The 12140-nt window shown below is 41.6% G+C and overlaps 1 protein-coding gene across 4 annotated transcripts in view; it reads left to right on the top strand.

Annotated features, from left to right (window-relative positions):
- ADCY1 (adenylate cyclase 1) overlaps positions 1-12140 on the top strand; it is a 225643-nt gene that overhangs the window by 152700 nt on the left and 60803 nt on the right. For all 4 annotated transcript variants that reach the window (XR_012157423.2, XM_073332758.2, XM_073332760.1 and 1 more), the window contains exons 6-7: positions 1746-1904; positions 3752-3893. Coding sequence is in view for 3 of the 4 variants with exons in the window: in XM_073332758.2 (XP_073188859.1) it covers positions 1746-1904; positions 3752-3893 (301 nt within the window). In the remaining variant the exon portion in view is untranslated. The remainder of the gene's footprint in view (positions 1-1745; positions 1905-3751; positions 3894-12140) is intronic.

Here is a 12140-nt window from a genome sequence, read left to right as displayed (position 1 = left end):
TTATTGATGTTTATTGTTTAGGACTTTCTCTGATGCACAAAGACAAAACAGTGGATGGAATTCAACTTAGTGGAGAGGGTTAGCACCATCTCCTCTGTATCACATTATTATCATTGCTATGAATCTGTGTTACGGTCACACCGAGGCCAACCACTGTGCCATTTGCAGACAAAGGCTTGGAAATGTTATCTCCATTTGGCAGACTGGGAACTGAGACACAGAGAGATTAAGTGACTTGCCCAAGGTCACACATGAAGTCTGGGGTGGAGCTAGGAATTGATGCCAGAGCTCTTCAATCCCGGTTTAGTGCTCTACCCACAAGACTAACCTTCCTCTCAGTGCCCTATATAAATGCTTATGGTGAAATCCCTTTACCCATATAAATCCCATGGTCTTTGTGTGAGATGAATTACCAGGCAAAATTCCTCAGTCTCTAACACAAAACCAGGCTTTATAAATAGAATATATGCTTTCTATGAAATGAAGGAACTCTAAAAGTAATATTGTTCATTTTAATATTCAATTGAAAGCAATCCCTTGTAATACTGTATTTAAATATGTTTGCTTGGATGCATGTCAGGTTAAAATTACACTTAAGATAGTTTCAACTATTTTCTTTTGATTCCACCATCACTTTGCTGTCATCTGTCATACTGCCTAAAGTAAATATGCATTAGGAAACAGGAAAATTTATGACAGAAAAAACTGTGGATAAATAAGTGGAGACAAAAGATAAACAAGCAAGTGCTGTAGTTCAGCTGTCACTGGATCAGTTGAATTACAAGTAGAGTGTATTTTGTTTATCTTGATGGGAGATCTAAGCTTCACAAGGAATTTAATAGCAAATATTGAGAAGACGGCAACTAGAACTACATAGGACAGTTTGCAAAACTTGAATCGCAGACCACATTCACAAAAAGGTTTGCTAAAAGGCACAGACTTTTCAAATGAACTTTAACCCAGTTTCAAATGACCCCAGGATAATATAAATTGAAGTCATATATAACATCTGCTTTAACCCTGAATTTTTTTCTGAATAAAATTTGGTGAAACATGATGTTTGACTGAATTTTGCTTTGAGTGTTTGGATTCATTCAAACCTGAAAGTCAAATTAAAACTTCATTTGGTGCTGAAAGTTAGGAATTAAAACACTCCCTCTTTGTAAGGAACAAAACAATATATTATTATAGTTTGGATCTTTGGTAAATTTGCCGTTATACCGAGAGACCAGAAAGAGAAGTTTTTTATAGGAGCGAAAGTGAAAGGAAATAAAACAAAGAGAGCAATAAGAGAGAATAAATCAGCTTTACAAGTGTATGTGCTACAGACTGTGACATGGGGGGTCCTTGACAATGGAAAATCCACCGCTGGGGACCATTGTGGTGCAGCAACTTTTCTACTGCTGGGATCATTTCTCTTCTCTGTGCTGTTATCCATGTAACTGCCCATCTAGCACAGAGCTGTTTGAGTTTGTATTTTGCAACTAGCATGAAGTAGCCAGATTCTAGGTGAAAATCCACCATGGGATACTGCAATTTTGATTCACTGGGGGCTGGGACGAGATCCCCAAATCTATTTAATTAGTGATATGATTCAGGGTTTGAACTGTCTGAAATTTTTAAAGATCATTTCTCTGCAGTTGGCAATGTGTATATGAGCAGCAACTATGAGTCTTGGGAGAAAGAGACAGGAAGGTGACGGAAAGGAATGTTCTTCTCTGAAGATCTGATACCCTCTATTGCAGGTCTGTAGCAGAAGCCACTGAAGTGGATCTCAACATGAGAGTTGGACTACACACAGGCAGGGTGCTTTGTGGGGTCCTAGGTCTCCGCAAATGGCAATATGATGTCTGGTCAAATGACGTGACTCTAGCAAATGTAATGGAAACTGGAGGATTGCCTGGGTAAGTCTCAGAGAGAAAAAAGTACAGCCCTCAATGAGAGCATCAATTATTTCTCTCTTTAACTGAAAGTATTTTGCAAAGCCAATTACTATAATAATTGATACAGAAGGGTGTTTCAGGTTAAGAACTCTCATAGGCTGTATTACCTGCTGTTCAAACATCTCCTAAGGAATACTAGGATTGAGTGACCTGCAGATCTCTGTTAGTAATCATTAAGAGAAGTGTAAAATGTAAATGTCCTTTTAATAAGCTTTTCACTAGAAACTGCCAAATATGAAGGGTAGGAATGAGGCAATGATAAAATTTCAGTCAAGAAAGAGCTAAATACTCCTCTCAGTAAAATGGAGTTACCTCAGTGTAATGGAGGGGAGGATTTGCCCATTTCTGCCTCCAAATATGTGGTTTAGGATTACCATTAAAAAGTCAGATTTTCAAAGTTAGTCATGCCCAACATGCAAACATTAGTTTGTGCCTAATATCTGTATCCAAATACTCAGCATATGTGTGCAAATCATGTATTTGCATGTGCTCTTGGATAACTAATAATTTAATTGGATATGGGCACAAGCAGGTACTGAAATTTCAAGAACACATTGAGCATTCTTGAGTACAAGTTAAGTGCATGCAAACGTGTTAGAACGGGATCCCCTGTATCAACTGGAGATTTGTTGGATATTTACAAAACAATTTGTGTTCTGCTGAACAGGGAGAGGTGGGGCCTGCAAATCCTTGTGGTTAATATGGGAAATTTCCTACATGGGTGACATTAGTTTACTTTAGATGATTTTGGTAGTTTAGTTTAGTTTGCTTTGGAAACTATATATAGTTATATATATTAACTATATATATATATTAATGCTTATCTTAAGGCATCACAGTAAAGAGAATCTCAAAAGATATTTAAGAGAAGTAATACCTTTACAGTTAATTTCTATGAAAATGTTCCATGTGTAAAGGGTGGCATAGAAGAAAGTGTAAAGAGAGTTATAGGAAAAATAGGGGAGAAACCTAGCTGGCATTGTTGGGAGAACAGAATGGGTGGGGGCATCTAATAAAATAGGTTGGCTAAATTAAGACTGTCAGGGTTTGTCTACATGGGGACACTAAGGAAAATTAATCCAAATTAATCAACTGTGTATATGTAAAGTGGATTAAACTTCATTAAACCCCTGTGTTGACCCTCTTATTCAAAATTAAAGTGACTGTAATTCAGTGTAGCTTATTTCACTTCCAAAGTGAATTAAACTAAACTGAATTAAGGGCACTTTAATGCTGATTTAGAGTGTCCACCCAGAGTCTTAATGTGGTTTAACTAATCCACTTTGAAAGTTAATTGAGGTTCAGTTTACCGATTACACTTGTGCAGACAAGCCCTCAGAGTTGTAAATGGACGGGAAAGTGAAAACAAAAGCCTGATCTTTATATAGCAGAAAAAGAACCGCCACTAGAAAGATTTAAAGAGTGGGGTGGCACGCATCAAACAGAGGGCCAGTATCTCCAGCAAGCACTTTAATAAATACTTAGAAAGATAGAGTACTTGAAATATAACATGTATGCCTGCATACTTTGTAAAATCAACAAGACTGCAATTTGAGGTGGTACTCTGTAGATATTTACATTTGTTCAAAGCATCTGCTAAATTTAGGAAGTTTATATGCTGAAAACACCTCTGCATTCTGGTTGGTTGCGAGAATTTAGCTGCCATACAACAAAGTCACCTACTGTTTGTGCATGTAATTCACCTTTGTGTTGGCCCTCTGCACAGGGGTGGATTTCACCCCAATGAATAGGTCCTGGCTCATGATGTATCATTGCATTAAATTCTTTTTTCCTGTCTTTCTCTCTAGGAAAGTTCACATAACAAAGACCACCTTAGAATGCCTAAATGGTGACTATGAGGTAGAACCAGGGTATGGCCATGAAAGGAACAGTTTCTTGAAGAAGCATAATATTGAAACATTTTTTATTGTGCCATCCCATCGGAGGAAGGTAGGCTTCACTAATTCTAGCTTGTTCCATGGTGTAATTTCATAGTTTAACAACTATATTCTGAAACCACCCTTAAAACAGAGGCAATATCTGTATATATTAACATTGAGAGAGACAAGGTAGGTGAGGTAATACCTTTTATCGGACCAACTTCAGTTGCTGGAAGAGACAAGCTTGTGAGATTCACAGAGCAATTCTTCAACTCCGTGAAGCTCGAAAGCTTGTCCCTTCCACCAATGGAAACTGGTCCAATAAAAGCTATTACCTCACCTACTTTGTCTCTCTCACATCCTGAGACCAACACAGCTACAACAACCCTGCAAGCAATATCTTAATTATTAACAGTTCTTCAAACCGTCCATGAAAATAGGATCTTTTATTTTGGAGGGAGGGGGACATCATACATGATTAGTTCTGAAAATTGATTATTCTCTGAAAAATAATCTACTTTTAAGTATGAACTGTCAGAAAAGCAGATGGTTCATTCAAACCCTGCAGTTGTACTGTCTAAAATCGTACGTGACAAAATATCACCCAAGTGACTGAAGTTCATACTTCTCTCCCTCTTTTCTTTTATATAAGCATTTCTGAACATCAAACCTTCCATCTTTGTACTCTTCTTTTTTTTTTTTTTTTTGGTCATTCTCCCCTCTCCCATGTCCACGTTTGGACATGTTTACATTCCTGATCATGCTCCCCTAACTGTTCCTACAAAAATGTGTGATACTAATGGCCCATTTACTAGGCCTGAAGGAGTCCCCAGGGGATAGAAGCAGCAAAAATAGTGATTACAGTCATGTCTTGCCTGCAGCAGAAAAGTAAGTGAAATGAACTCAGCCATAATTGACCTAACATACCGTGGGAGTTTGAAAAAGTTGTACGGTGAGCTCTACAGCACAGGCCTAGTTATCTAGGTCAGGGGAAGAGGATGGAGTTAACCAGCCTGGTTTTGAGTCCATATACCATTGCATCAGCGTTTGCTAATCATTCAAGCTGCCTTAGAACAAATCTTATAAGGGTAGCACAGCAAATACTCAATACTCTCCCAGTGTGTTCATTCTCCTCCTCCTGATGAGCCGAGCTGTTCCTGAGGCCTCAGATTCATTGCCCCTGTTCATTCATCCACCCCAGCCACAGTCCCCACATGCCCTCAGTATCCCCACTCTAATCCGTGGCCTTCCCAAAACTCTGCTTCCCCTATCTCTGTTCCCCTCCTCTGCCCCCTACTGGATCTGTTGAGAGGTCGGGGGAGGGAGGGTGAGGAGCCGGCTTGTGTGCAAGGAAGAGGCACTTGTGCTTTCCTGACCCTTTTTTTTCCACCCCTCATAGAAGGCCAACACTGAATGTTAGAGAGGTAAGATAAGGTGGGGAGGAAATTAACACCCTAGGGAAGGCATGATAGCAGGAGCCTTCACTTCACATCTCTGATGTTGCTAACAATTGAGCTGATTCTGATGGAGACACTGATGTAATCTGGTTCCCTCTCTTTGCCAGGTCTTTGGGCAAAGGAAAGTGGAGGTCCAGTGCTGTGATGAGAAATTCCTGGACCTCAGCAGGGCAGGGCTGGTGACAAACATGATACTGAAGCTGGCTGATATGTAGTAACACCTTTCTCCTTCCGCCCCTCGCTCCTTCCTTTTAAAACAGATTGACAAGCATTCCCCAAAAACAAAGCCTGAAGCCCATCCCATAAGAACTAACCAGTCAAAACAGCTATCCAGTGGTTCCCTTTACAACAGCTTCCTCTCATCCTGGTGTCTTGGTTTGTTACTAAAAATATTTGTGACCTCACTAGAAGCCTTGAAATTTCCTGTTCACAGTTTAAACACATCCAGTTTGTACCACCTTTCCATAACATGTTTACAGGCCAAAAGGAGCTTTGGTACCTTTTGTCCACGTGTGACAGGGTAAGGGAGACCCCATCCAGTGCAGGGAGAGTGCCCCTCGTTTCCCTTAGCATGCGGGGGCAAGGTGTATGTAACCTACGTCTATGTCTCCGTAGCCAGAGTCAATATACTCGCCTCTGCTAGCAGGGCAATGAGACCTAATGGCCAAAGTCAATGTATTCGGCCCGCTTACCAGGGCAGTATGGTCCAATGGCCAAAGTCAATGTATTTGCCCTGGTCTGCAGGGCAGCAAGCACCAAATTCACTGCATCCGCCTCTGTTAGCCGGGCAGTGCAGAACGGTGGCCACAGTCAATAGGTTTGCCCCTCTTAGCAGGGCTGCCTCACACTCCCTAGACCACTGAACTCTCTGGGATTGTGATTTCTTCATCAAGTCAGTCAGGGGGACTGCCAAATTCACAAAATCCAGTACAAAACACCGGCATTATCCGGCTAGGCCAAGGAATTGCTGCACCTGTCTCTTGGTTGTCGGCACAGGCCAGTCCTGCAATGCTTGTAAAGGGTCGCAGCTCTCTGCCCCCAACAGTATAACCTAGGTAAGTTACTTCGTTCTGCCCAAGATGGCATTTTGTTGGATTCATGAGTCTAGCCTCCCTGAGCATGTGTATCACCTTAGAGAGGTGTTGAAGGTGGTCTTCCCAGATGGTGCTATATATGACAATGTCATTGATATAAGCGGTGGTGTACTGCCCATGGGGTTGTAATATCCAATTCATGAGTTGCTGGAAGGTGGCTGCTACCCCATGTACCCCAAACGGCATGGTTATAAATTGATACAGGCCAAAGGGGGTTGGGAAGGCCATCTTCGAGCATGAGTTCAGGGTCAGAGGGGCTTGCCAATACCCCTTGGTGAGATCCAAAGTCAATAGGAACTTGGCTCCCCCTAACTTCTTGAGCAGTTCGTCGACCTGCAGTATCGGGTAGGCATCAAATCAGGATATATCGTTCACCTTTCTAAAGTCAATACAAAACTGGATGGACCTGTTTGGTTTCGGGACTCGGTTAACCCTTCCCCGTTCAGTGCTGGGCGAGTGCGCCCCATCACACCTCATCAGACAACTTAGGATACAGACCTCCTCACACCTGGCCCTCCTAGTCTGTCCTAACAAGTTTTTATTTGGCACTGGATGTTTATATGTGTAACCCAGAGTTATAAGAGCAAATATGAAAAAATAAATGAGATGTGGAAGAGATATAAGTCCCCATGATTCAGGGCATTAGCCACCCTCTTAGTATTGGGGGTTTGGAGGAAGCTTTCCTTCAAGGCTGGTTATCCCAGATGGTGGTTGTAGGGGTTATGCACATTCTCTGAAGCATATTGGACACCGTTGAAGAGAGATTACTGAATTAGATGAGGTACTGGTCTGATCCAATATAGCAATTCCTATGTTTCCTAAGAGGCCTTTTCTGTAAAGGTTGTTAGTCCGATATAAACTTGCGGTGAAGTTTGTGCCCCTTTACAACCAAGGGGCTGGATCTTGCTTCCCCAGCTAGAGGGAGTTCTACCTTTGGCTTCCATAGAAGCAGGATTAGTCCCTAAATTAAACAATATAGAGACACAGGAAGGGGCAGGAGGAGGAATTATTTAGGCTAGAAATGCTGCTTCTTGGTTATAGATTTTTTTCCTCCATTATTTTGATATAACTTCTAGTGCATTATATCTCTAATTTATTATGTTGATGGTGGTAGTTTGGAAGAAGAAAGGCTAACTAAAAGAAGTGAGCTTTTAGAAGGGACTTAAAGGAGAAGAGCAAGCTAACTTGATGCACAGACACAAATGAAAACAGGAGGGAGGAGTTGGCAAAGCAAAATTTAGGAGTTGAAACCATTTTAAATATTATGGTAACCAGGTCAACATGCATTTTATTTGCAAGGATGAAGGGCTAATAATAAGTGAGCACATGGTTCTTTATATTTGCAAGGGGTGTGTTGAATAGCGAGAAGCTAATGATTAGCTTGTCATCAGCTGCAAAAAGCTAATGGTACCTTCCCCATTATTGTGTCACTGATTGATTTATGGAAGTGCCAGATGTTGCTGTACAACTTAGCTAATAACATTAGCTCTCTGGTATGCATCAATGGAGTGTCTGTGAAACTGGCAGAAAAACACTTCATGAATTTTACTGGTATCGACTGACTTCTCCACTGGGCTCACAGATCAATCAATGTGTCACTTTGCAGTTCATCACAGCATATCAAACCTTTCCATAGTCATTGTATACTTGCATACTTATCACTGGATCATAAAACATTGACAAAAAATGTTTTATATTATCTTTACATTCAACACAAAGCACATAGTGTTCCCACCCCTCTTGAATCAACCACTTAATCTCTAGAGACAGATACAGGGAAGACTGTCCCTGAAGCTTGGACAAAATCTGATACGTTTAGCTGAGTTCGGATGTCCACTGGTTTAATATTGTATTCCTTCCTCCTGAGCCTCAATCGCTGAAACATGGTCACATTTTTTATTCTTTATGCATCATCTCTGACATTAATATGAACTGACTTTAGCAGGTACGATGCCAAGAGGAATGAAAATCAATGTTATCAGCAACAGATGGCCAAGAATCTGTTCAATTTGAAAGGTAAATAGGAGCAGTTTGGAATATTTTGTTTTAATTAAGAGGAAGATATATTCCCTACTTTCTTCAAAATCTGGTCAGTCGGAACGATCTATCATCACAATGATTTTGTAAGCCAAGAATGAGAATAATAACACACAAAAGCCCTTTCATGTACCAGTTGCACTTTAAATGAGAACAGATTATAAAATATTCACAACTTTTTAATCTTTTATTTGAGGCCCATTAACATCCAACTCTAGAGGTCTGGTGTGATTAAAATGCACATTAGCAAGTGGAGAGGTGCTTATTGGAAAGCCACTGAGTCATTTTTTATTTTATGTTTTGCTTCATTACAATTATTATTTCCATGGAAGCGTGAGATTACGTTATAGGGTTTGGTTAATTATAGTTGTTGTTTTTAATCAGCAAGCATTATAGCCAACACTGTCAAACTTGGTGATCTAACATTAGGCTCCTAAACCCACCTAAATAATTCATCTGATTTTCAATAGTGCTGAGCACGGACCTTTCCCTCTGAAGCCAAATTAAAATGTTGGCTTAACTATTGAGCTTTCAACTTGAGACACATGGGGACACCCCCAGTTGTCAAGATGTTTTTGGCCTTCTGAGGTACTGCTGATGTTACTGTACTTCAACTCCCCGTAGAAAATTCCAGGCCAGTCCCTAGCAGCCGTGGCGCTCCCTGCAAGAGCTCTGTATGTCTGCCCAGCCCCAGTTAAGTCTCTGGATCTGATAATTACCCTAGTAACTTTCCTGTCTTATACTGTTCCAACTGTAATGTTGTTCTGCATTCAAAATTAAATTTTAACATGTGACTAGCTTCCTTTGTTTCACCAGACTGCATTCTCTGATTCACTGGTCCTCATAACCACCACAGCCAGTTAGTCAAAGCATCATTGCTTCATTTGTACAGCTGAAACGTGGATTCCGGCTGGCTCCCAGCTGTAGTTGGCACATTTACATCTATGAGGTTTGGTCTTTGGCCTTGGTAATATCCAGACAGTTATGGTCTTAGGTATACTTCCTTTGTAGTCATTGTGTTAGTTCTTTTCATGCCTCTTAAGAAGCCTCATTATCTCACATGCTAAGAAAACAACAAAACACATTTGATGATGTAATGAGTCCAGAAACGTACAAAAAGTTATCCCAGGAAGTCTCAACTTCTGCGGTCACCTGGATGGTACATGCCATCAGTGTCACTCTTTGACTGGTTAAGTTCTCCTGCTTGATTCAGTACTTTTTGGGAAAGACAGATAACCCTGACAAACAGAAGAGGCCAAATGATTCTATGGAACACCGGTAAAAAAAAAAACCCGAGGGAGTTATACCCATGGAAGTGATACTAAAAATTATAATGGTCATACCTAAATACAAATGTACATTTATAAATAGTTTATAAAGGGTTAATAAATACATCATGGATGTTTTAATTAATAATTATTAAATTGTAATGAATTGTTAGAGTCCAACAGGTGAATAGCTTTCTTACAGCTGTCTATAACACCTACTAATGTGCTTATGGATTATTAACAAACAATTTGAATTGCCTTTGAATATTTGCTATACTTTATTTTGTGGTGTGTGCCTGGTCACCTAAATCAGGTGGTGGTTATTTCTGCTCTCTGATAGGATGACTTTAATGTTCATCCATAACACATGCTACTCATTTCTGTAACATGCTTACAACATCTACTAATCATTTAAAATATTCTATTAATATGAAGTGTGACTGAAATTAGTATAGGGAAACAGTAAAAATTATATATTCACAAGACAGTTATGTGCACTTTTAATTGTAAACCCATGCACAGCTTACTAGACCCTGTCTAAAAGGGTATTACAATGAAGATCCTGATTCTGTGAAGGGATCTGTGCAGGAGAGCCCTTGTTCTTGTGGAAAGTCCATTCATTTCTGTAGGACTATGCACAGATATAAGGGCCTACTCATGCAAATGAGTATCTCAGGTCCTTCAATAGTCAGGCCTGGTATTGTGACAGTTTGTGACATGCTCATAACTGAGGGTGAGGTGTGTCAGGTGATTCTTCCTGCTGCCTTTCAGGTCAGTGACCAATTCCTATTTTTTCTCCCTTTTGATTTCGTTTTGGGGCAGCAAGTCAACGTACATGGATCTCATCATCACATAGAGCATGGATTTTGGCTTTCTTGTGAGTGAATAGTGCTTAGCTTATACTTGTACATTTCACTAGTCCCTCATTAATCTCTCTGAAGTCCAGCGGGTAGGATTCCTGATAGGAAGAAGTGAGAGCTAGATGGATTCTGGATCTCTGTTACTAATCTGGTCTACTCCGGTGAAGGAAATCATTTACAAAACACTTTCTACTGCAGAGAACTACACTTCCTATGTTTCTCTAATCTAGGAGCTATTCCAGCCAAACCCTGCTAACAATGATGTATCTGCAAATAAAGAGGAAATCAATAATTGTTTGTTTTAGGAGAGACCTGTTCAAAACACTCAAGTAGAGGATTCTTCTCCATATGAGATATGGTGGGATCATCTTTTGGAATATATAGCACTAAATGCTTAAAATTTACCAGCTGGCTTGAGTTGGAGAGATCCAGAGCAATTATCTACAGTACACCTCTTGAGGAAAACTTACTGTAAACCACAATTGCATTTGATAGCTCAAAAGGTGATCAATTAATTTCTTTGACTTGTGATGTAATAGGCAGAAATTCAGTACCCTGGGATTCGTTTTAAAATGTGTGACAGCAGCTGCAGGAGAAGCGTTGATGGCTGTCACATCACTGTCCTACCCTGTTGTTTCCTCTAACATCAACAGATGTGATTTTAAACTTCCTGCAGTCGCAATCCTGTCACGAAGTGAGTGGCTGGAAAGTAAACAGCTTGTATAGAATTCTGCCGACTCAGAAGAATATCAGAACACTATTTTTGTCACAGTGCAATAGCCTTAGCTGGCGTAAATCAGTGTAGCTTCAGGGACTTCACTGGAGCTTTGCTAGTTTACATCAGCTGTGGACCTGTACCTCTCTGTTGTACTGAGCCCTGTGCCTTCCCACCACGAAACAATGAATGTTGTTTAATATATCTTATCTGCAACTGATTTGATGGTTTTGTTCAGCTTGGAATGAGCAGGAGCAGATTTACTGTGAAACGAACCATGCAGTGGCATGGGGCCCCCAAAATGCAGGAAAAATATCTGACAACCTGCCCCCGAGTCCCGGCCAAGGGTGCAGCAGGGCTCAGGCAGGCAGGCCACCTGTATGCCATGGCTGGGGGTCTACGCTGCTCCCAGAAGTGGCCAGCTGCTGGCACGTCTCTGCACGCCCCTGGTGGGGCGTGGGAGGCAGCTCCGTGCGCTGCCCCCGTCCCGAGCAGTACACAGAGACCTGCTGCCCCCCTCCACCCAAGGGGCACACAGAGACGTGCCAGCAGCAGGGCTAAGGTGTCTCCCTGCCCACTCTGCCTCCCTCCATGCCGCTTCACTCCTGGAAGCGGCCGGTATGTCCCTGTGGCCCTTCGGGGGGGCAGGGTCTCTGTGTGCTATCCCCACCCTGAGTGCCAATGGGAGCTGCAGGGGCAGCACCTGCGGGCAGTGGTGTATGGAGACCCCCTGACTCCCCCCGCCTAGGAGCTGCTGCCAGAAAGGTGTGTGTGCCAGTCGTTTTGGGAGCCGTGCTGCCCGAGTTAAGCGCCTCCCCCCTGCCTCCCTCCTGCACCCCAACCCTCTGTTCCAGCCCAGAGCCTGCACCCCATACCCCTCACCCCA

Source organism: Lepidochelys kempii, chromosome 2, assembly GCF_965140285.1.
Source record: "Lepidochelys kempii isolate rLepKem1 chromosome 2, rLepKem1.hap1, whole genome shotgun sequence".
NCBI lineage: Eukaryota > Metazoa > Chordata > Testudines > Cheloniidae > Lepidochelys > Lepidochelys kempii.
Note: the sequence above shows the minus strand (reverse complement) of the source record. Positions and strands in the feature narration are given on the sequence as shown.